Raw genomic sequence first — 22,995 nt, forward strand, 5'->3', positions numbered from 1 at the left:
ATGTCCCTTTTGGGAGACTGCTTTGTTCCCTCAGACATGGGACTTGTACTGTATACTGTCTTTCTGACTTTGAACTATTATTGGAAAGAATTCATCATTTTACCCCACTTTATAGTATTTAATTTTGTATGCCTCACCAAAGTATTTTCTGGAAACAGGTGGAATATAAATCCTAACTTTAAAAAAAACTATATTAATTTTGGAGTCCATAGTATAGAATGGGCTCAGCTATGTCCATTGCAACTGCCTCTGAATCTCTGAATGTTGTTTTAAGGATTTGGGCTTTGGTTGCTGGAATTCTTATTCAGCCATGGCTTATAGTTTTGCTTAATGGTGCAATCATAGTCCTCAGAGAATGGAGGACTTCAGATTACAGGAAAAAAAATAGGCATTTTGTTTAAAACTTTGTCTTTTTATTAAATCATTTCTTTTTACTTATCAGTAGATAAATTATTCTTCCTCTATGATGTTATTTTTTTGTGATTTGATACTTCCATTGTTTGATAAATTATAAGGAAATATATTATGTGGGAATATGTCCAGATGGCTTATTTCACTCATTTTCCTTCACATTCTGTGAAGAGATATGGCAAATAGTTTCACCCCCATTTTACTAGTAAAAAAGGTGAGACATAGTGATCTTCAACTTCATACCAAGTAAAGTTTGGGCCACCTGTTGCTAATGCCTCTGCTGCCTTATCTTTTAAAAGTTACATGCTTTACTTTATTTAATCTCTCTGTGGCTGTTGGACAATGGTTTCAATTTGCTCATTCCTACTGCTGGGCAAACCAAAATATTCTGTGGGGTGTATCTGTTTTTCAGGTATTCTACCAAATATTATAACTTCTACCTGCATCTGTATTGGCCAGCCTCATAATTTCTTTGGCTTGTATTCTTGAGTTACAGGTTCCCAGGGATGAACCAATTCACATTCTCAATGTGGCTATCAAGACTGACTGTGATATTGAGGATGACAGGCTGGCAGCTATGTTCAGAGAATTTACCCAGCAAAATGTAAGTTCTCGATTGGGTGGAAGCTCGTGATGGCCCCTTTCCTACTGACTGTGATCATTAGCTATCCTTTTATCACTTGCTAGTTTATGGCTATGTCTTTTATCATAACTCTCAGAACTATGGCTAGTTCTGCCTTTAGGGATAAAATCCCAAAGTAACTTAATAATATATAATGAATATCTTTGTGTGTCAACAGATATAGACCTCAAATATTTAAAATGTTTTTAAGGGAAGTTATGTTGCTAAATCTCTCCCAGAGCTCCAGTCTTGAACTTCGAATCACTTACTAAGTATTTTCCTTTGGTAACTTTCCACATGTCTAAGCCCAAACTCCCCTCAGGTCCCTTCTGTGTCTTCCCCTCCCCTCCTTTGAAAATATCAGTTATACACCTACCCTCCTTTCAATTTTATGTCACTTGGATATCTCCTGTTGACATCAAACTCCATAGTCTAAATGTCATTTTCCATCATTGTCCTTCTCCTCTTCTCATCCCTTTCCAGTCCCCTCATAAAACAAAACAAAAAACCTCACAACTCACCATACCTTTCACTCCCAATCATTCAGAAGTCATTGACTTTATCCTTGACATTCCTTCATTCTACCCTTCTACCCACAATCTGTACATATTTATTTGTATCTGGTCAGTCACCAAGGTCTGCTAGTTTTTCTTTGCAGTCTTTTTTACCCTTTCTGTTTTTCTTCTTTCCAGTTTTTAAATTCCCACTGCCATCCCTAATTCAAACCCTTGCTATCTTACACCTGAGACACCGCAGCAGGGTTACTTTTGATCTACTTATCTTCCTTCACTTTCTCCCTCCAAAGAGTTTCCATTCTGCTCACCATCACAAAATTAAATGTCCCAAATGTGCTCTGACCATGTTATTTTCCCACTTAACAGTGATTCTCTTTGACCTTCCGAATACCTCCTTAACTTTAGCTTCAACATCATCAGCCTATTGAGAGACTAACATGTAGCCTTTGCTATTTTGTGAAAAGACCTTTGTTCATTGTCTAATATGCCTCATTTACTGTACTTCTTTGACTTCCTCTTACCTAGAAAGTTTTCTTTCACCTTTCTTTCTAAATCCCGCTTGTCTTAAGAACTGTCCCAAATTTCACCTCTTCAATGAGGACTTCTGAGTAGCCCTAACTAAAATGTATGTTCTTCCTTTAAATTCCTAATTGGTCAGCATACATTTATTAGCAATAATAATGCCAGCCAGGCACGGTGGCTCACACCTGTAATCCCAGCACTTTGGGAGGCTGAGAGAGGAGGACCGCTTGAGTCCAGAAGTTCGAGACTAGCCTTGGCAACATAGCAATAATAATGCCTTTTATTTATTAAAAAAATTCTACCTAAATTTTTTATTTGCATCTTACCACAATTCCATGGGGTTAGATAAGTCAGGAATTATTCCAGTTGTACACATGGGCAAAAGCTGGAGCTCAAAGAAATTAAAACCCCTAGGTCACCAGCTGGAAGGTGATAGAGCAAATACTAGAACTTAAGGATTTGATGCCAGGTGTAGGGGGCACAGATCTAGGTAATAGTAAGTAATACCTTCTTCGCCCTGAAGATGCTTATAGTCTAGTTGAGGGGATAGGATAGGCATGCTTAAAACAATAATCTACAGTTATATTTCATTATGATATGTGATAGATGGCAAAGTGTCATCTTAAACTGCCCTTGATGGCAAGACCCATGTGTTCTCTTGGAGTGGACAGCACTTAACCCATGGTCTTGTTACAGAGAAAGAACTCAGTAGATGTTTTCAAAATTTAATTCAGTGGTGTAGACAATTCGTACCATTGGCATTCACATCATGTAATGCTAATGGTAGATATCTAGGGGAAAAAATGGTAAATTTGTGATGACTATAAGTCTTAGTACTTATTCCATGATACTGTCGTGGCACTTAAACTAACTGTGGGATTGCAGTGGCCAATAGGAGGAAAAGGTGCTTCCAGAGACGTGAAAGTAGGGGACATGCCTGGGGCTTTTTCTATAGACAGAAATTTACCTTCCTTCTTGCCCTTGACCAGTGACCACATAAAATTAACCTAAAGCCAGTGATCAAGCTAATCTTTGCTGGAAGAGTTTTTTTTAAGACGGAATTTCACTCTTGTTGCCCAGGCTGGAGTGCAGTGGTGTGACCTCAGCTCACAGCAACCCCTGCCTCCTGGGTTCAAGTGATTCTCCTGCCTCAGCCTCCCGAGTAACTGGGATTATAGACATGTGCCACCACACCCAGCTAATTTTTGTATTTTAGTAGAGATGGGGTTTCTGCATGTTGATCAGGCTGTTCTCGAACTCCCGACCTCAGGTGATCTGCCTGCCTCGGCCTTGCAAAGTGCTGGGATTACAGGCGTGAGCCACTGCACCCGACCTGGAAGAGTCTTAATGTTATATGTGGCTGCTGCTGCTGCTTCATGAAATAATCTATGAAAGTATCTTTCTAGGTTTTGAGGCACTAGTTGCCCATGTTTGAGTATTTTTCCATAATTTGACTACAACTTGCCATTTGTTGTTGCCCTCAAATCTAAGTGTCATATTTATCAGCACATGTTGATCTACAAAGACATTTTCAGCCAGGCGCAGTGGCTCATGCCTGTAATCCTAGCACTTTGGGAGGCCGAGGTGGGTGGATCACAAGGTCAGGAGTTCAAGACCAGCCTGGCCAATATGGTGAAACCCCATCTCTAGTACTAAATACAAAAATTAGCCAGGCATGGTGGCGAGTGCCTGTAGTCCCAGCTACTCGGGAGGCTGAGGCAAGAGAATCGCTTGAACCTGGGGGCAGAGCTTGCTGTGAGCCAAGATTGCACCACTGCACTCCAGCCTGGCGACACAGCGAGACTCTGTCTCAATTAAAAAAAAAAAAAAAGTATTTTCTTCATATTCACTACATATGTTTGTAACATTAATGAGAAATAAGAAATTACCCTTTTCCTTGACTAGATGTGGAAACTAAGGCACAGAGAAATCCAATGTCTTTGCCTAACGCTATTTAGAATGGTAAGGGTAGACTGTGTTGACACTTTAAGCATAGAGAAGCTATTTACTGCATCAGGTACTGTGCTTATCCAGGGACATTTGGCATTTTCATCTCCTTGTTAAAATATATGTGTGTGTGTATATATATATATAAGAAAGAAAAGGAAAGAAAAGCAATTTAAGAAAAAAAAAAGATGAAGTGGCAACTAGTTTTGTTTTTCACTTCATGATCATGCTCCTAGCAGTTTAAAAAAAGTTTTTTTTTTTAAAGCACACATTAAACTATCAAATAGGTTGATCCAAATTGTCCAAATAATCTTCTAGTCCCAGCATGTCTTTTTTTCTCTCATAGAAATTAGGATCATATATTTGTAAATGACTTGTGGAGGAGATTGAAGCAGTCAGTGTAAATGGAGTTTCTCCAGGTGCTGACGCCTAATCGCTGGGTAATAGCTGTGGACTTGCTGTGAGACCCGCATTATTACAATGTAATCAGAATCCTGTTGCTCTGCTGTTATTGTCAGCCACTTGTGGAATTTTAAAAGCAATAACAATTTTGATTTTAAATCATGGCATTATTAAAGTTATTTTCTTCCCTTGCCAGAACATAGCTATTGATGCTTGTCTTTGAAGGACTTGACTGTAGTGGAATCTTTGTTGATGTCAGAAGAAGTATTTCTGTTCCTGGCCACACTGAGAAACCCCCCCCTTTCTTTTGACACATTTTTGTCATATTGTACTGTCAATACTTGGTTATTTACAGCAAGGAGTATGATGGCAGTACAAATAATTTTTTAAAGCAGTTAAACCAAAATGTATTTATATTTGGCCTGATAATTTATTATTTTATTATTTGCTTATAGAAAATTAATTTTTCCAGTTATCTTTTGTTTATGCTGTTAATAAAATTATTTTATTACTCAGCAATGCCATGGCAGAATTGAAGAAACTGGAAGAAGTAACCCAAGAATGTGCTTCCTTATAAGGGGAAGACAATTTGGATTAAAAAATATAATATCATGAATGTTAAGAATTGGCGTATAAACATATCTCTTGGTTAGAGTTATAGCAAGAAATGTGGTCAAACTAAAGTCTGGATGTAGGCTGTGAAAGTCCACATTAGTTTTCTATTTGTACTATTCATATGTTTTCTCAGGTCATTCAACTGGTGGGGTTGCTTTTCTACTTGTTGTTATAATCCTTCTTTGTTAGGGACCTCTAAACCCATGTATTTTACTTAATTCATTAATTTGTATCTTTGTCCCTGCCTTTTGAAGCAAGTGAACAGTATAGGGAAGGGGAAGGCTTAGGTCCGGAGGCCCAAGACTCATATAAGTGGCCATCTTGAAACTACTGGTGTCTGTTGACTTCTTTGTTTTGAGGCAGTCTCACTCTGCATCCCAGGCTGGAGGACAGTGACGTAATCTCGGCAACCTCTGCCTCCTTGGTTCAAACGATTCTAATGCCTCATTCTCTCAAGTAGTTGGGATTACAGGAACGTGCCAGCACACTTGGCTCATTTTTTCTATTTTTAGTAGAAACAGGGTTTTGCCATGTTGGCCAGGCTGGTCTCAAACTCCTGGCCTCAAGTGATCTGCCCCATTGGCCTCACAAAGTGTTGGGATTACAGGCGTGAGCCAAGACACCCAGCCTTCTGTTGATTTCTGATATACTAGTTGCCTATGCCTAGTGGAGATATGAATAATTCCTAAATTTAAAGGCCTATTAAATGTTGCTTTTAACAATTTTAAAAGGAACCTTTTTTTTTTTTTTTTTTTTAATGAGACGGAGTCTGGCTCTGTAGCCCAGGCTGGAGTGCAGTGGCTGGATCTCAGCTCACTGCAAGCTCCGCCTCCTGGGTTCACGCCATTCTCCGGCCTCAGCCTCCCGAGTAGCTGGGACTACAGGCGCCCGCCACCTCGCCCGGCTAGTTTTTTGTATTTCTTAGTAGAGACGGGGTTTCACCGTGTTAGCCAGGATGGTCTCGATCTCCTGACCTCGTGATCCACCCGTCTCGGCCTCCCAAAGTGCTGGGATTACAGGCTTGAGCCACCGCGCCCGGCCTAAAAGGAACCTTTTTAAAAAATGCCTTCATGTAAGGTAAGGGGGACTGTTGTATCAAAACTGAAAGGTTACAATTTGTTAGGTTGAATTCTAGGGATGCTGTATCTGACGGTGGGTAATATCTACAATCTAAACAGTTTAGGACCTGTGATTTATGTTTTATGGAAAGTCCTTTTCTCTCTACCTTATTTCATTTAGCTTCTTTATCAATATTAATGTTTACATTTGAATACATGCCCAACAGTATGATTTCTATAAGCAGAAATTGTGTCGTGGCCTGCCTTTATGTAAATCAGTTCTGAGGTAATTTAATTGACTTCATATGACCCTTTCTTCTCCACAAAGTTCTCTTTCAGTTTTGTCCAAATCAATATAAAATTTATTTCATAAGACTTAGTCCTAGGAGCCAGGTTGAAATTTGTTCACTTTCAAGTTTGAAGGTACTAAGCTAAGATAAAGGTTTTCAAAAAGGATGTTTAACTCCACCAAAGCCTTACGAGGAATGAATGGGATAAAATTTAGAATGAATGGAAATCTCATCTATTTTCTGTTTTACATGTTTTTGCTCCTAGAAAGCTACCCTGGTTGACCATGGGATCCGGCGCCTTACTTTCCTGGTTGCACAAAAGGTATTGACATGTGAATTGTACCTCTTTAATATTTCTTATGCTGCTGCTGCAACTTAATAAAAAATGGGATTGCAATCTTATGCTTACTAGTAGAATTTATGCAGAGAAATAACCACTTTTCTATAAGTTTAATTTTTAAAAAACGTTAGTTTAACTCATCATCTTTTACTCAACTTGTTTTTGATTTTGTTACTGATTGCCAATTTCTGCTCTTTTCTTCCTCTCTGTCTTTTATTTGAAAGGATTTCAGAAAACAGGTCAACTATGAGGTGGATCGGAGATTTCATGTAAGTAAAATGAACAATAATGACAGACTACTTACTGTTTTATTTGTTTGCCACTGATTATTTAAACAGAATATATGTTAGAAGGGCTGGACTGATATTTGGTCCCTCTTCTTTTATAAATTATTATAGTAAATATTCAGTTCTCTGTAATCCCAGCACTTTGGGAGGCTGAGGCAGGAAAGTTGCTTGAGCCCACAAGTTTGAGATGAGCCTGGGCAACATAATGAGACCCTGTCCTCTATTAATTAAAAAAATTTTTTTAAATTCTTATATCAAGTATTCCAGCTAAAGGTTTTTTCTTTTTTTTCTTAACCCTATAATGAATTCTCAATATATCTCTGAGAAATAGTTAAGAATGAACATAAGCATTTATCCAGATGAATAAGGTAGAAACAAGCTAACTAGTAATTTCTTCTATGCTCATAGTGAATCCATAATCAAGAACAGCCAGTTGCACTTTGTAGTCTTGGCTTCTTTATTGAGAATTCTCAATTCTAAAGAACAATGATTTATTATTTAAAATGCCTTGATAGAGCCAAGTTGCTATTTTTTGTCTTATGTTAATCCTAGGAACAGGAAATAAGTAAAAATTAAACACTCTGTTGCTTATTCTCCCATTTAACTGAATTAACTGTTAATATTTATGAGATTAAAATTTTTATCAAAAAGAGAATTAAGTTAATAGCCTGGCATCCGAACTGTGGTATACCCATATGATCATACCCAGTACAGTGACAGCAGTAAGGACAGAAATCCAGTTTGGAATCAACATGTCGTTTTCAAAATGACTGATTATAGTCAAAATATTTCATAAAAATTGATTCTAATGTAGCTAAGTCTTTTTTTTTTTTTTTTTTTTTTGATAAGGTATCTTGCTCAGTTGCCCAGGCTGGAGTGCAGTGGTGCAGTCTCAGCTCACTGCAACCTCCACCTCCTGGGTTCAAGTGATTCTCCTACCTCAGCTTCCCAAGTAGCTGGGATTACAGGCGTATGCCACCACATCTGGCTAATTTTTGTATTTTTAGTAGAGACAGGGTTTCACCGTGTTAGCCTGGCTGGTCTTGAACTCCTGACCTCAGGTGATCTGCCTGCCTCGGCCTCCCAAAGTGCTGGGATTACAGGCGTGAGTCACTGTGCCCGGCCTGTTTGGTTTGGTTTTAGCAATTGAGATAATTTGGTTGTTAAACCCTGCTTATTTGCAACAATGAAGATGGCATTTGAGATTCTGGAAAGGACTTTGTAAACTCAAAGACCTATGTGTGATTGCTTTTATTACCTTTTTGTTTATTAGGTTTTTAGGAGTTGACGTTTTGTTTTCCTTCATACAGTTCACCTTATTGGTCTAGTCTATAGAGAAACAAGAAAGCTAAGATTTTCTGAAATGCTTTAGGAAATGTTGTGGACTACATGACTCCCCTGTGTTATTGATGTCAGGAAATCAAGCAGAGTGTAGCTATATATCAATCAATAACTTTCGATAGGAAACGGAGTCAGTGGAGAAGTATGAGGAGCTTAAAAAGAACCCTAGGGCTTTAGGAAGAAAAATCAGGAGCTTAGAGAATAAAATTGATACTTGGGGATAGAATATGAAAGCCCATGAATAAACACTGTAGCTAGTAGATGCTGATCAGAACTAAGGTAGACATGCCAGAGCCAGGCTCTGGATTTTAGAAAAATATTGTGCTACGTTCTTAAATGTTACTGTGCTTTTTATCACAGACTTTAGAATAATAGCATTTTCTAGGGAATAACACTAAATTTATAAAATTGCTTTCCTTTTTGCTAATGGATTTGATAGAGTCTTCACATCTATAGCACACTAACTGGTTTCTATAATAAATACACTGATCAACTAAAACTGTCCACTAAAATTTTTAAAAAACCAAAGTGATTAGTTCTCACTGACATTTTCTCATATATGTAACACACATAAAAAAAACTTATCTCTGAATCTATAGTGTATAGTTATAAATATGCCCTAATATTAAGAGTATATTTAACAGCTTTAAAACATATTTTTCTCTCTGCTGTCCTGATATTTCTGGATTTAGGTTTAATAGGGACATGTATAGGCAAAATCGGCTAGAAAATTAGGCCAGCAGGGGGTCTTCCCTGACAATCATTGTCTGATTCCTATTTATAGTGGCATCAAGTGGGAAATCAGTTAAATTATCAAGTGACTTGATTTGTCATGAGTGTAGGAAAAGCTGCTTTAGAGCAGAGAGAACATTAAGGTTTAATTGTGGACTAGATTTGCTCTGAAGAATTGAGTGGCAGAGGAGTTGGGGTGTTTTTATGTTCCTTTAAAAATGATAAATGATTTTGCAAGGGGCAAGGGCAGCTATTAAACTGAACTCCATCTAGAATCTTCTATACAATCCAGGATCTACACTAGCCAGGAAGCCTTGGCAGAAACTGTACAAATCTGGTGGTCACTGTCATGGTGCTGCTGTGAGTTCTTTTGCTGATGGTAGCTTGACATTCATGAAGGATGCTTAGCCTCTGTCATGTCATCTGATTGTGCTTGCCCCATAGCTAGTGTACTGTGAAAAAGAGGAAGCTTTCTGGGAGTGTCAGAGATGAATCCCTTGATCTCTCTGGCTTCTTGGTAATCCACTGTGATGTATGCAGCCTCCCCTGTCCTATGCTGTGAAATCCCTATATTATTGAATGGAAGAGAGAATCTGCACTTGAGGGGCAAGAAGAGGAGGAAGGTTACCAAGTTTGATTCAAGCACATTGGTTAGTGGAATAAAGCAAGCTGTGCTGTTATATAGTTGTTGGTCTTTCAGATTGCCTCAGAACCAGAACAAGACAAATGAGGGCCAGAGTAGAGGTTCCTAGAGAGCTGTGTATATTGTTAGGTACTGATTCGGATGCCAGTGATTGCTATAAACATTTAAAATACTTCGTAGTTTAACTGCAATTGTCCCAGATAGCTGCCCACAGGTATGTCTGTTGCTGCCCTAGTCTCTTGACCCTGCCTGGAGATTATTTCTGTGACAGCAGTCTTCACCAGTGTTAAGGAAGCTGGGAGTTGACTCTGTTTCCCTAACCATCTAATTAAATCAAGTGCCCATAATGGAACTTGAAGAACTGCCTAACATTGATATTTAAACAGAAACTTTGAGGAAAAACAAGTCTCTTTTTGTAAATATATTCTTCTTGTTAAGAAAAAAGAAAGTAGATCATGATGTTCATCTGAAAATAAAAAATAAAAGAAAAAAATGCACAAGATGTTTAAAAAAAAGAAAAAAGGAAAAAGATCAAAGCCTTGAATGCAAAAGAGGCTTCTTGAATTTCTGCAGCTATCTAAACTGCAGCTCCACAGTTTTCTGTTAGTTAAAACTTATGGACTCACTCTCTCTTAGTTTCACTCACATTTCAGGTCTGGAATTCCAAAAGATTCAGCAGAAAGTGCTGTCTAATTGGGATATAATATTTTGCCTTTTTTTTTTTTTAAGCTTTCCATATATATATATATTTTTTTTTTGGCAAAGTTTGGCTAAGGACATCGGAATACAAATTTTCAGGACTTCTTCTTATCCCCATTAGGTCCTAAAACCATGATAAGATTCTAAATCAAACAGTTTTATATCTGTTAATAAAATGTTACCTTTTGTTCTTGTAAAATTTCATGAGATTTTAAAAAAAAGTCTACAAATCTCCTGAGAGAGTTGTTGTTTAATGACTGTTGTGGGATTCCCACTTTAAAATGAAATGTTTTGGATTATTTGGATCTTGAAGGAAGAGCTCACTGTCATGAGCAGTTATCATAATTAGTAGTTCTTTTTTTTTTTTTTTTTTTTTAAGATAGTTCTGTTTGTTAGTGGACCAACTATTAGTTTTCAGAAGGGTTGGTTTGGGTTTTTGTTTTAATTACAGTCTATATAATTAGTTCTCAGCATGTTGAGGTAAAAGAGAATTGCACCAGCAAGCTCCCAATTTCTTCATCTCATTAGGTTTTTAACACGATTATTAGTATCATAATCAGCTATGATGTTTTTTGTTGCAGGTTTTCACATTCTCTGATTTGCAGGGTGTCTTGATTGGCTAATTTGGGCAAATTATTTTGATTGTCTTTATGATGGTTGGCTGATTAGAACACAGCAGGGGCATAATTTCTTCCTGTGAAACGTTGCATTCTTTTGTTTTTTGGTACCAGAACACTAAGAGGGTTTTTCTTTGTATACATTCAATTATGATATTTGCCCATGACACTAGTAGAATGCTTGGAAAGCAAATATATTGATGATGGAATAAGCATGAAAGCTTTCAGTGGAAAAACTGGCAGTATGAGGATGAGATAGGATAAAAGAATTTACTAAAACCGTAGGATCAGACTTTTAGATTTCTTCTTTTCTGTGTTTTCTGTGATTCTGTGGTTTTTGAGTGCCAAAAGAGGTTACTTTCTATAACAGTCTTCAGACTTCCAAGTCACTGAAGAATTGCTTGGTAGTCCCACTTTTCCATTGCATAGAGGTTCTTGCCATCTCTTGTTCTGAATGTTTAATACTTAAATTGAAGATTTTACTGGGGAGTTACAAATTTACTCAGAAGTTTTTTTTTAAAAAAAAAGGTTGTTTATATGATCTCATGACACCTTTTCTTATCTAACCTTAATGAAAGTGGTTTTTCTAATTGGTAGTCATTGCCCACCTCTGCCAAGAATCAGTCAGTTTCTTCATTATTTGTATTAAAGGCGTTTCCATTCAAACTGCTTTATATGCCTTTCAGTTACTACAAATTTTCTTAATTGGTTTAGTGGAAAAGAAAGCATTTTTTTATTACTGTTGTTTTGTTTTTGAAAGGAAATGGTTTTGATACTACAAATGTGCATAATTAAATAAGTGGCATCCTAAACAAACATTTTAATTAATTAGCTAATAACAGTTCAGGCGGAATAGAAAAGTATGTGCTTAAAATATCATATTATCAGTTTCCTTGACTTTTATTTCAGAGAGTTCCATGGAAAGATTTTGTCATTCTTCCTTTTTTGACATGTGTTACTTTTTAGGTAATGCTCTGAAAGCTGTACCTCACTAGAATAAAACCGAAACTAGGTTATATAAAACCATGAGCATGATATTTACTGACACCTCAGCTGAATGCATCTTACTTAACCTTGAAGTCATCCCCATGTGCTTCACTCTCATGGCAGGGAGGAGGGGTCAGAGAATTATTTAGAACAAAACTTCATTAGGAGAAGTTTAGTCCTGTGTAAAATCCACTTTAAAAAGGCTTTTAAAAAGGGATTTCCCTGAGGTTGGTAAATGAGCTCCTAGGAACCTTTTAAATGCAGTCTTACAGTTAAAATACCAAGGAAAAGATAAAAAGATTTATTAGTTGTGCAAGCTTTAGTTAAGGTGAGAGTGAGGTATAACACTTACGGAACGTATTCAAGAAATTTTCAGGAAATTCAAGAACCACAGGTTTACAGCATGAGTTTTGCTTTGTTTGCTTTGTCCTTTTTAAATTTAAAGTCTTAATTTCTGTTTTTTTGTCTCATCAAAGAGAAATCCTCTAAATGAGGGATTTAGATTATAATAAAAAGAGAAAGGTAATACTCTGCCCTTGAGAGGTGAGAGGGCATGGGCTCTGGCACTAGAGAGACCCAAGTTTATCTTCCAGCTCTGTGATTCTGAGCATATACTTGAGCCAAGGCTTCTGTAAAATGAGGGTCACAATATCTACCCGTAGAGGTTGTTGAGAGCATCAGATGGGAAAACACATGAGAATACCTGCCACCAGATTTTCAGTCCATGTTTCCTTCACAGTTCCTAAAACTCATTGAGGATATGTAGGCAGCTAGTCCCAGTCTCTCTGCCTTGTACTGATAAGTGTTTGATTGTATTGCACTCATAATGAAGAAGATGCCTAATGAAACCTCCTATGGAGGCAAATAGTAATGACTTGATTTCAGCACTGCCAGTAGAGCTTCCCATCTGAGAAACAGGGGTATTTGGCGTTAGTAAGTTAAATTTCAGAAACTAATGAACTCTGCTAATTGAATTCGTCTTTGTTAATTAATAAGGTTCTAGTAAATTGGGGTTTTTTTTGTTTTTTTGTTTTTTGTATAATGCCCTACAAAAAAGCAGGAAGACCTAATGATTACAAGTTCACTAGTTCTACCTCATTCTTTCCTATACATTTAGTGGTAGTGACCAAGGTAGTATCTTATATTTTTCTTCATCTTCAAATGTTATCATTTAAACCCTTGACATTATTGACTTGAGAAACTTGGGAAATCAGTCCAGTAACTCAGCATAAGGGTATATTGGTTTTATTTGCCGGGTTATGCCAAGAGCAATACCCAGCAAAAAATTTTTTTTTCACTTGGGAGATTTAAAAAATATCTACATTTTTTTTTCCCCCGGGAGAAGGTAGATACTAAAATGAGGTTTATAATGTGATTCTCAAATTTGGAAATGGGGTCAAAGTGATGGTTATGCAGCGGATCATTCATATTTCCTGGACTAAGCTTAGGTAAGAAGCATGTTTTCTAGAAAACTGTCTTCTAAATGCTTAACTGTTTCTATACTATATGTTTGTTTCCAAAGAGCCATGTCTATGAACTTCTGACACATTTTCCCTCTTCTTTAATACAGAGAGAATTCCCTAAATTTTTTACATTCCGAGCAAGGGATAAGGTAAGGATTGATTTCTTTCCTATTAAAAAAAAAAAATTACTTTTTCTTAAAAGCCCAAGAGTGACTTATCTTTGCTATATGTTCTTCTTGCCATTCTTTTTTCTCTTATTGAACTTGTGCTTCCTGTTGCCTTACATGTGTCTTAGAACTAAAACCGATTCCTTTCTGAAAGAGTTTAGCTTAGGACACAACCAAATGTATTGAGCTACTCAATGAAGGTGATACCTTTCCAAATCATCCTTGTTCTGTAGAATAATCCTAATGATGTGATGTTAAAGGACCATTCTTGTTATCTACAAATAGTTCACTGATACTCAACTCTAGTTTATGTGCATTTGTTTTTCAATTTTAAAATACAAAACTTCAGACCATGTTGCTTTCTTCCTGTTACCGGCTTATATTTTTGACTGTCTCTCTCCATTCGCTCAATTGACATGTATTCCAGAGAAATAATTTAGTTTCACTGAAACGTACAGTACATATACAGTAAATACAGTAAAGTTATATACTAGTACAACTTTGAAAAAACATTTATAAGTAATTATATATCTATGGATACAGTGTTCCAAAGCCAAATATCTCTTTAATTAAAAAATTGTATGATGTTTGTTTGTTGAGTATTTATTATGTCATTTGTACTTATCATAAGTGAGAAAACTTTTAGATTAGTTGGGTAAGCACAAAATATTGGCATGTGAAGTAGATATTAATGTGAAGCAGTCTGTAATTAATATAAAAATGAATTATATAAAGACATTAAATGCTGCAGGAGTTCTAAGGAAACTGAGGTTTTTTGGTTAGTTTTTAATGCATATCATCACTACTTGTAAAAGCATGAATGATGAAAGTTTAGGAGTATCATCCTATAAAGTACGTATATAATAGGTACTTTAGTGCCTAATCTTATGTAAGCTATAGCATTAGCCTTGAACATAGTTCATTTTTGTTGCTTATTAGCACATCATAGCTTATGTTTCTATTTTCAGGCATCTCTTTTACATTCACATTCATAGTATAGTGTTGTAACTGCCTCTTGTGAGCTGTTTTTTCTCTGATTCTTGTACTCAGTTTGAGGAGGATCGTATCTATCGTCATCTGGAGCCTGCTCTGGCTTTCCAGTTAGAGCTGAACCGGATGAGAAATTTTGACCTCACTGCCATTCCATGTGCTAATCACAAGATGCACCTGTATCTCGGGGCAGCCAAGGTGGAAGTGGGCACAGAAGTGACAGACTACAGGTTCTTTGTTCGTGCAATCATCAGGCATTCTGATCTGGTCACCAAGGTGGGTGCTGTACTTTAATGGGATGTCATCCCTGAGGGAAGGAACAGAGTAATATGTATGATTCAAAATCAAGTTTTATGCTTCTGCTGAGAGAGAGCATAAAAAAAAATCAGGTTTTCATTTTTTGAGTCAAGGTTCTTGTTCTCTTTCAATGTTTACAAAAGTAAATATTTCATATAATAAAGGCTTTTTTTTGTACAAAGCAGAAAGTGTATCTGAAAAAAAATTAAAAATGAAGGCTCTTTTTCCACTTTAATTTGATTTTTCTTAGTAGCAGAAGCATAATAGCACTCAAGAAAAGAAAAAGCATACAAACAGAAAAATCACAGGAAGAATTGGGTGATGATAGAGCATAAGGAGATAAGTTAGGAAAGAGGCGATCCCATTGTACACCTGTCTAGAGGTATGGATAGTGTCTGCATATAGCAAGGCACTTCCTGATGTGTTCATTATTATTATATCCCAAAGCTGTACCCTTTCTTCAGCTTTTCCTTTCCAAATAGCTCTGTTTGGCATATGTGAAATATCATCCTATTGAACTTACAGCTATGGGGATGCCCAGCATTTCTACCTCTTAGAAGGAAATGATACACTAAGAGTAAGGAGAAAGGGCTGACATGGACTCTTTATCTGACCCTTGCCTGCCCCTTCTCCCTGTGGTTACTGGACTGACTCTAGGGAGAAAGATCGTGTCTTCACCAGATGCCTTATGATTCATGACATACTGCCACTTAAGTGATTATAATAGCCATTTCTTTATTGCCTCTTAAAATACACTAATGTTGATTATTTTCTTCCTGTGTAGGAAGCTTCTTTTGAATATCTGCAAAATGAAGGGGAGCGGCTACTCCTGGAAGCCATGGATGAGTTGGAAGTTGCTTTTAACAATACAAATGTCCGCACTGACTGTAACCACATCTTCCTCAACTTTGTGCCCACGGTTATCATGGACCCATCAAAGGTACATTTCTCCTTAGCTTCTCTCCCAGCACTAGCAAGCATAAGCACAGAAGTTCATTCATATTTATCTCACTTGGACTTGGAAACAGGTACGCTTGTTCAGGCTGTTGAGCCCTTAATCTGTAAAGTTTATAGAATGTTTATAAGATTGAGTTTCTGGGACAATGTCAAACATTTGATATAGCCATTAAGAAAACAGTTCTCAATGCTGAAGGTGGTATGGTGTTAGCTTGCTGGTCACTTATAAGCAGTACAAAAACATGAAAACCTTTTCATTTGTTGGTACCTGTTTTATGATATTTGCTATAATAGTGGTCCTGTTTTGTATTATTCCCTACTATTTCTCATCTGGAATTATTAATTTTACTGTTACTAAGCATTTTGGCTAAATTACTGCTTCTGTGCACTAAATATTAATTACCTGGTGGCCTTAGTGAGATAATGTACCTTCTCAAAGTGTCTAACCTATCTCTCTCTAGTGTTTTTCCACAGGGAGAGGATTTGGCTGATAAGGAATTTCACATGTATTATGTATATTTTCTTCCCTGAGGGTCTATTCTAAAATGCATTGTATATAATTTAAGGAAGAAAAACAAGGTGATTTTGTACTTGACCTTTTATCCCTGGTGTAATAAAGACAAGCTGCTCTCTGTTTCTGCTCCCTCTGATGCTTTCTTTCTTTTTTTTTTTTTTTTTTTTTGAGACAGAGTCTTGCTCTGTCGCCCAGGCTGGAGCAGTGGTACCATCTCAGCTCGCTGCAGCCTCCACCTCCCAGGTTCAAGAGACTCTCATGCTTCAGCCTCCCCGAGTAGCAGGGACTACAGGCGTGTGCCACCATGCCCGGCTAATTTTTGTATTTTTAGTAGAAACGGGGTTTCACCATATTAGTTAGGCTGGTCTCCAACTCCTGACCTCACGTGATCCGCCTGCCTCAGCCTCCCAAAGTGCTGGGATTACAGGCATGAGCCACCATGCCTGGCCCCTTCTAACTCTTTCTATCATGATACTGTGGAATTTGGATAGGAGAACCAGTATCTCCCTTTTTCAAGATCAACTGTAGGCATGAATTTTTGCTGCTGCTGCTGCTTTTTTTTTTTTTTTCCCTTCTTTTTTTCTTATAGAGACAGGGTCTTGCTATGTTGCCCAGGCTAGTCTTGAACTCCTGGCCTCAAGTGATCCTCCTGCCTCAGACTCCCAAAGTGTTGGGATTACAGGCATAAGTCATCATGCCTGGTAGACTTTTGCTTCTTGAACTTAGTATCTGAGATCTGAGAAGTAGTTTTCTACCTTTTTTCCCTTCAAAATTCCAAGCTAATGATGGGTTGCTTTTGTCTGTAAGGAAAGCCAAGGACAGGGCTACTCTTTTGACTCAAATTGCATCATCTAGTTTAAGCAAAACTTCTCCTAAGCATTCTGGGACTAATAAGCTGGGAGACTTAAAACGTGGCATGGACACTGTACAGCTGTATTTTTTTAGATTTGGCTTACCTTTTTTTCTGAGTTTTTCAGATCAGCCTCAGCTTTCATTCTAACCACCCATATACACTCTGCTTTTCTAATGATAGATAGCTGCCAATTTTCTGTACATAAAGATTATTGGCTTTTGTTTCCTCAAGAAAAGAATGGATAAATTTCTCTTGGTTAGCAATTAAGTGTGATAATAGAGAGGTTAACTCCCTGAAATTCATTCTAACTTAAAATTCTGTGGTGCAGAAACAAACTGCAAGGGTGGCACATACTACTAAAGAACCACAAGAGAAAGGGAATGTAAGATATTCTTAAGATTTTCTAAGAAGTTGAGGAAGCATTTTAGAAAGATACTTCATTTAAGGAAACATTAATTTCAAATAACATGTTCTAGCTGCATTATGTTCTGTGCAGCCATGTTGGGGGAAAAAATGTTTTGCTTTAGTATGTAAATAACAAGAAATCATGTCTAAGGCCATTTAGTTAAAATAACTGTCCTACCTCTAAAAACTAAGAGCATTAAGCTGCCTTGGTATAAACTTAGGGAAACGTGGGAACATCTGCCCCATCTTCTTAAATCCTAGATGGACTTAGCAGTGGCCAAGCTTCAGAGCTCTGTTGAGAGAGAATGTTCTAGCACCACCTACAAATTGCCTTTCTTTAATTTGTGCAATTTACCAAGAGACATATATTATAAAGTTTAATAAAATTGTATGGAAAAAAGCTCATGGTGGTAATTGCTATGTTGATTTAAAGTCCTGTAAGTGCAATGAAACATAGTTACCATGCATATAAATGCTACTTAATAGCTATTTAACTCGAGATTTTATTCTTATTTTGGGCTTCCTCTTAAATCCCGTGGCTTGTAATTTTAGATATTGCAGATCTTTGATGTAGAATATGAATATAATTGGGAAAGGGTAAGGAGTTGCAGAGATTTGGGTGGTGTTATCCAGAGAAAACCACTCTAATGCCAGGCCAGCATGAAATTGTCCCTGACTTGTTCCAAGAAAGAATAGATTTGGGGAGAAACTGACCACTTTTTGTAAGGTGTGCATCTCCATAAACCAACCTCTTTTTTTTTTTTAGCCTTTCTATCTCAAATATGGGCAGACCTGAAACAGGTCTTAGTTACAAGATTTTTAAGTTTTGTGCTTGGTAATGTGTCTGTGTCAGATTGAGGAATCTGTGCGGAGCATGGTAATGCGGTATGGAAGTCGCCTGTGGAAATTGCGCGTCCTCCAGGCAGAACTGAAAATCAACATTCGCCTGACGCCAACTGGAAAAGCAATTCCCATCCGCCTCTTCCTGACAAACGAGTCTGGCTATTACTTGGATATCAGCCTATACAAGGAAGTGACTGACTCCAGGACAGCACAGGTACAATACTCAAACAGGCTCCTCAGAGTTTCGATTTGGTCCTACAGATAAGATACTCGTCCTTGTTATAGAAGACCCAAACTCACAAATCCCATTGGTTCACCTGGTGGGGTTATCCCCAAGAGATTAAATGATTGTATGAATTTGAAAAACTTAATCTGCCTTTTAAACATGTGCCTATGTTCTCTATCATGGCTGTTATAAAACCGTTAACCATTTGTCGTGTATTGGTGAGCACTAACAGATGCCAAGTGAACCTGACTCCAGAGGTTATTCTGCAGTTTAGGGCTCTTTTTTTAAGAGGGCTCGTGGGTTATTTCAGCAATCTAATCTCTGGTCAGATACATCCTTTCTGTTTTCACCATAATTAAACTACTCATTGGCAAGTGAGGAAAAGAGAATTGTTGGATTACGTCGCCAACTTCTATGCTAAAGAAGGAAAATTTCAACATAGTATAGTGGCGTGAGCCCTACCATCATCAGTGACTATCATATTTATCTATTGTGTTCTGTTTCTGTTTTTATCATATTTATTGTGTTATCTATTATGTTGTTTCCTTTCCTTCAAAGATTTCAGGGTGTCATATATTATACAAGAACAAAGTGGCAAATTTAAACCCATTTTCAGGTAGGAAAGTTGAGGATGTAAAAATAGAAAGTGAGTCAGTACACTAATTCTGTGAAACAGACAATTCCCTTTTAATCTTTTTTACTACATCGGATTCTAAATATTTGGGCTCATTACTATGATACTGAAATTAGGTTGGTTCACCATTGTTCACATTTTTGAAGAGCTAGGATATTATTTTATGGCTTTGACGTGAATTCAAGAATTGCATTTCTTCTGATTAAAAGATGAACATGATCCAGTATACATAAACAAGAGTTTCAGTCTATTCCATGCTTTGGGTGCCAGGGAGAGATTATGTGTCTCTTGTTTTTATCTATATCCTTTTAAATCCAGGAATAGAGTCAGGAAAATATATTTTTCAATCTTTTGAAGGTGAATTTTTAAAAATCTCAGTTTGGACAGTTGTCAGAATGACCTTTCATTTTGTGCTTTGATTCCCAGTGAGGTGGCTAGAGAAATCTATCCTATGAGAAGTCAGCAGTTAAAAACACAGAGAAAGAGTGCGCAAGAGCGTGAGTGGTGACCAAGAGAGAGTATTCAATATTTTTTGCTGTATTTGATGTTTTTTAGTACAACTTTAAAGACATTTTCAGTCAAAGCTTTCGATGGATAGGGATGTTTTTAATTAACTTCTACAATAGCTTCAAGGCAGGTCTATTCTTGTGAAAAGTAAGATGGCCACTTGAGATTTTAATGTTTTTGATAAATATGTTTGTTCTTCATAACTACTTTTTTTTTTTTTTTTCCTTTCCTTTATTAGGAAACTCTGAGATTTCCCTCATGCTAGCTAATGGTGACACAGGAACATGAAAGGCACAGATGCCTTCAATCGGGGTTTAGTATTACACATGGTACAAAATAAGCACACAATAAGCATCTGAAAGAATGAACAAACCACCTTCAGCCTGAAGGAGAACCCCTTTTACCTAGCGTCCTGCATATTTTAAAAGCCCTGAAGGAAGCGGTCTGCAGGCTCTTCACTTAAGAGAGTTCAGGAGCCACTGCCACATGGGAACTAACTTTTGAGCCTGTGGCTAGAGGTGGAAACTGACAAAAGGAGCAGCCTCCAACCCAGTTCTGGTGCTCCTAATGCCTACATGGTGCTTATTGTCAAACTGTTTTTCCCTTTCTTTAATGAATCATTGTATGAATTTAATACAGAACCATGTCTGTTATTCATTCATTTGTTTTTTAATTTAATATTGATTGACTACTTATAGTATGTCAGGCACTATGCATATAAAGACAAAAAGCAAACTGTACTCAAGAAATTTACATCACAATGGAAGAAGACAAATGATTTGTTTCTCTGTGGCAAATATGTGCTATTATAAATAAGTACACGGTTCTAAGGGAGCAGACTATGGGTCAGAAATCATTTTCTGAAATCTTTTTGATGGCTTCTGGTGAAAGTTGTGTGATATATAAAATGTGTACATATTTTCACGAACTTCTAAAACATATACTTTACCAGTTTTTAGTTACTGTGTTCATTATAGTAGAAAATGGAACTAACATAGATAGTTGAGTATTCAGGAACTCCTATTACATATCAGCCTCTTGCCCTAGCACATCGTTTATTCATCTGCCAGTAAGGAACAAGGTTGATTAGCTTGAGTTTTATTTTGTTTCATTTTCCTTGTACAGTCTTTGTGCTATAGGCTGTAATGAACACTGATGTCAGGCAGTCATAATGGGGAGAAGAGATTTGGGTAATCCATTGCATAAGTGAATTGATTTCCAATGTGCAGTGTAAGAGAAAAATAACATTTTAGGCTGGGTGCAGTGACTCATGCCTGTAATCCCAGCACTTTGGGAGGCCGAGGCGGGTGGATCACCTGAGGTCAGGAGTTTGAGACCAGCCTGACCAACAAGGTGAAAGCCCATCTCTACTAAAAATACAAAAATTAGCTGGGCGTGGTGGCAGGGGCCTGTAGTCCCAGCTACTCAGGAGGCTTAGACAGGAGAATTGCTTGAACCCAGGGTTCGGAGGTTGTAGTGAGCCGAGATCATGCCACTGCACTCTAGCCTGGGCAATGCAGCAAGAATCCATCTCAAAAAAAAAAAGGACAAATAACATTTTAAAATCATCTTTGGGCTGGGCATAGTGGCTCATGCCTGTAATCCCAGCACTTTGGGAGTCCAAGGTGGAAGGATCACATGAGCCCAGGAATCCGACAGTAGCCAGCACAACAAGGCAAGACCCTGTCTCTACCAAAAAAAAAAAAAAAAAAAATTAGCCAGGCATGGTGGCATGCACCTGTAGTACCAACTACTCAGTAGGCTGAGGCAGAAAGATCACTTGGGCCCAGGAGTTTGAGGCTGCAATGAGCTATGATCGTGACACCACACTCCAGCCTGGGCGAGAGAGTGAGACACTGCCTCTAAAAATAATAAATAACGCCTTTATTGAGGCGCAATTTACATATAAAGAAATGGACTCCTTTTGTGTGTGCAGTTCGATTCATTCTGTCAAATGTATACACCATGTAAGTACTATCACAGTCATGGTAGATAACATCTCATCACTGCAGAAAGTTCTCTTATTCCCCTTTGCAGTCAAAGGTAGAAGCACCAACCCTGGCCTTAGGCAGCAACCACTGATCTGCTTTCTGTCACTATAGATGAGTTTTGCCCGTCCTAGAATTTAAACAATGTGTACTAGTTTGTGTCTAGCTTATTTTACTCAGCGTAATATTTTTGAGGTTCAGCCATGTTACATAGATTATGCATATATGTTCCTTTTCATTTTTGAATAGTATTCCGTTTCATGGAATTTTTTTTTTTTTTTTGAGACTCACTATCTTTTGAGTCTCACTATCTTGCCCAGGCTAGAGTGCAGTATTGTAATCATAGCTCACCACAGCCTCAACCTCCTGGGCTGAAGCAGTCCTCCCACCTCAGCCTTCCAGGTAACTGGGACTGAGGGTGTGTACCACCATGCCCAGCCAGTTTTTAAATTTTTTGTACAGATAGGGTCCCACAATGTTGCCCAGGCTTGTCTCGAACTCCTGGGTTCATGGGATCCTCCCACCTTGGCCTCCCAAAGTGCTGGGATTACAGGTATGAGCTGCCATACCCAGCCCCATTTTATGGATTTATCGAAATTTTTACATTCATTTATCAAAATGTTTATATTCACAGATATGTTTTGGCAGGTAAGGTGACTAACTGGGAGCTCTGACATGTTCCAAGGAAACAAGGCTTTCCAGAGTTTCCATCAGATATAGCTTTGACTAGCAAGGGGCACCCCCATAGGGCAGGCAATATCTTGACACCATTTTCATTTCTATTTCATTTGGGGATTGGTGACTGCCAACTCAGATATTAGATGGTTCTGTATGAATTAGTGGGAGGAATTATGAGAATAGAAGTCTCTATTGAGTAGGAGAGCATAAACTAAGACCACATGCCTGTGATGATAGTTTACAATGATTTGTGTGAGGAGTTACATGTATATTTCCTAAGTCCATATTCAAATTATTGATACTAAAAAAGACTGACCGTGTGTGGTGGCTCACACCTGTAATCCCAGCAGCTGAGGTTGGGAGTTTGAGACCAGCCTGACCAATATGGAGAAACCCCATCTCTACTAAAAATACAAAATTAGCTGGGCATGGTGGCGCATGCCTG

General features: G+C 37.6%; 1 protein-coding gene across 9 annotated transcripts in view; it reads left to right on the forward strand.

Moving 5' to 3' along the window:
- ACACA (acetyl-CoA carboxylase alpha) overlaps positions 1-22,995 on the forward strand; it is a 332,443-nt gene that overhangs the window by 210,337 nt on the left and 99,111 nt on the right. For all 9 annotated transcript variants that reach the window (XM_031657026.1, XM_031657027.1, XM_021928272.2 and 6 more), the window contains 7 exons: positions 908-1,015; positions 6,648-6,704; positions 6,947-6,991; positions 13,599-13,640; positions 14,709-14,924; positions 15,730-15,885; positions 18,528-18,731. In XM_031657026.1, the coding sequence (XP_031512886.1) occupies positions 908-1,015; positions 6,648-6,704; positions 6,947-6,991; positions 13,599-13,640; positions 14,709-14,924; positions 15,730-15,885; positions 18,528-18,731 (828 nt within the window). The remainder of the gene's footprint in view (positions 1-907; positions 1,016-6,647; positions 6,705-6,946; positions 6,992-13,598; positions 13,641-14,708; positions 14,925-15,729; positions 15,886-18,527; positions 18,732-22,995) is intronic.

The sequence above is a fragment of the Papio anubis genome, chromosome 17 (genome assembly GCF_008728515.1).
Source record: "Papio anubis isolate 15944 chromosome 17, Panubis1.0, whole genome shotgun sequence".
NCBI classification, from domain to species: Eukaryota; Metazoa; Chordata; class Mammalia; order Primates; family Cercopithecidae; genus Papio; species Papio anubis.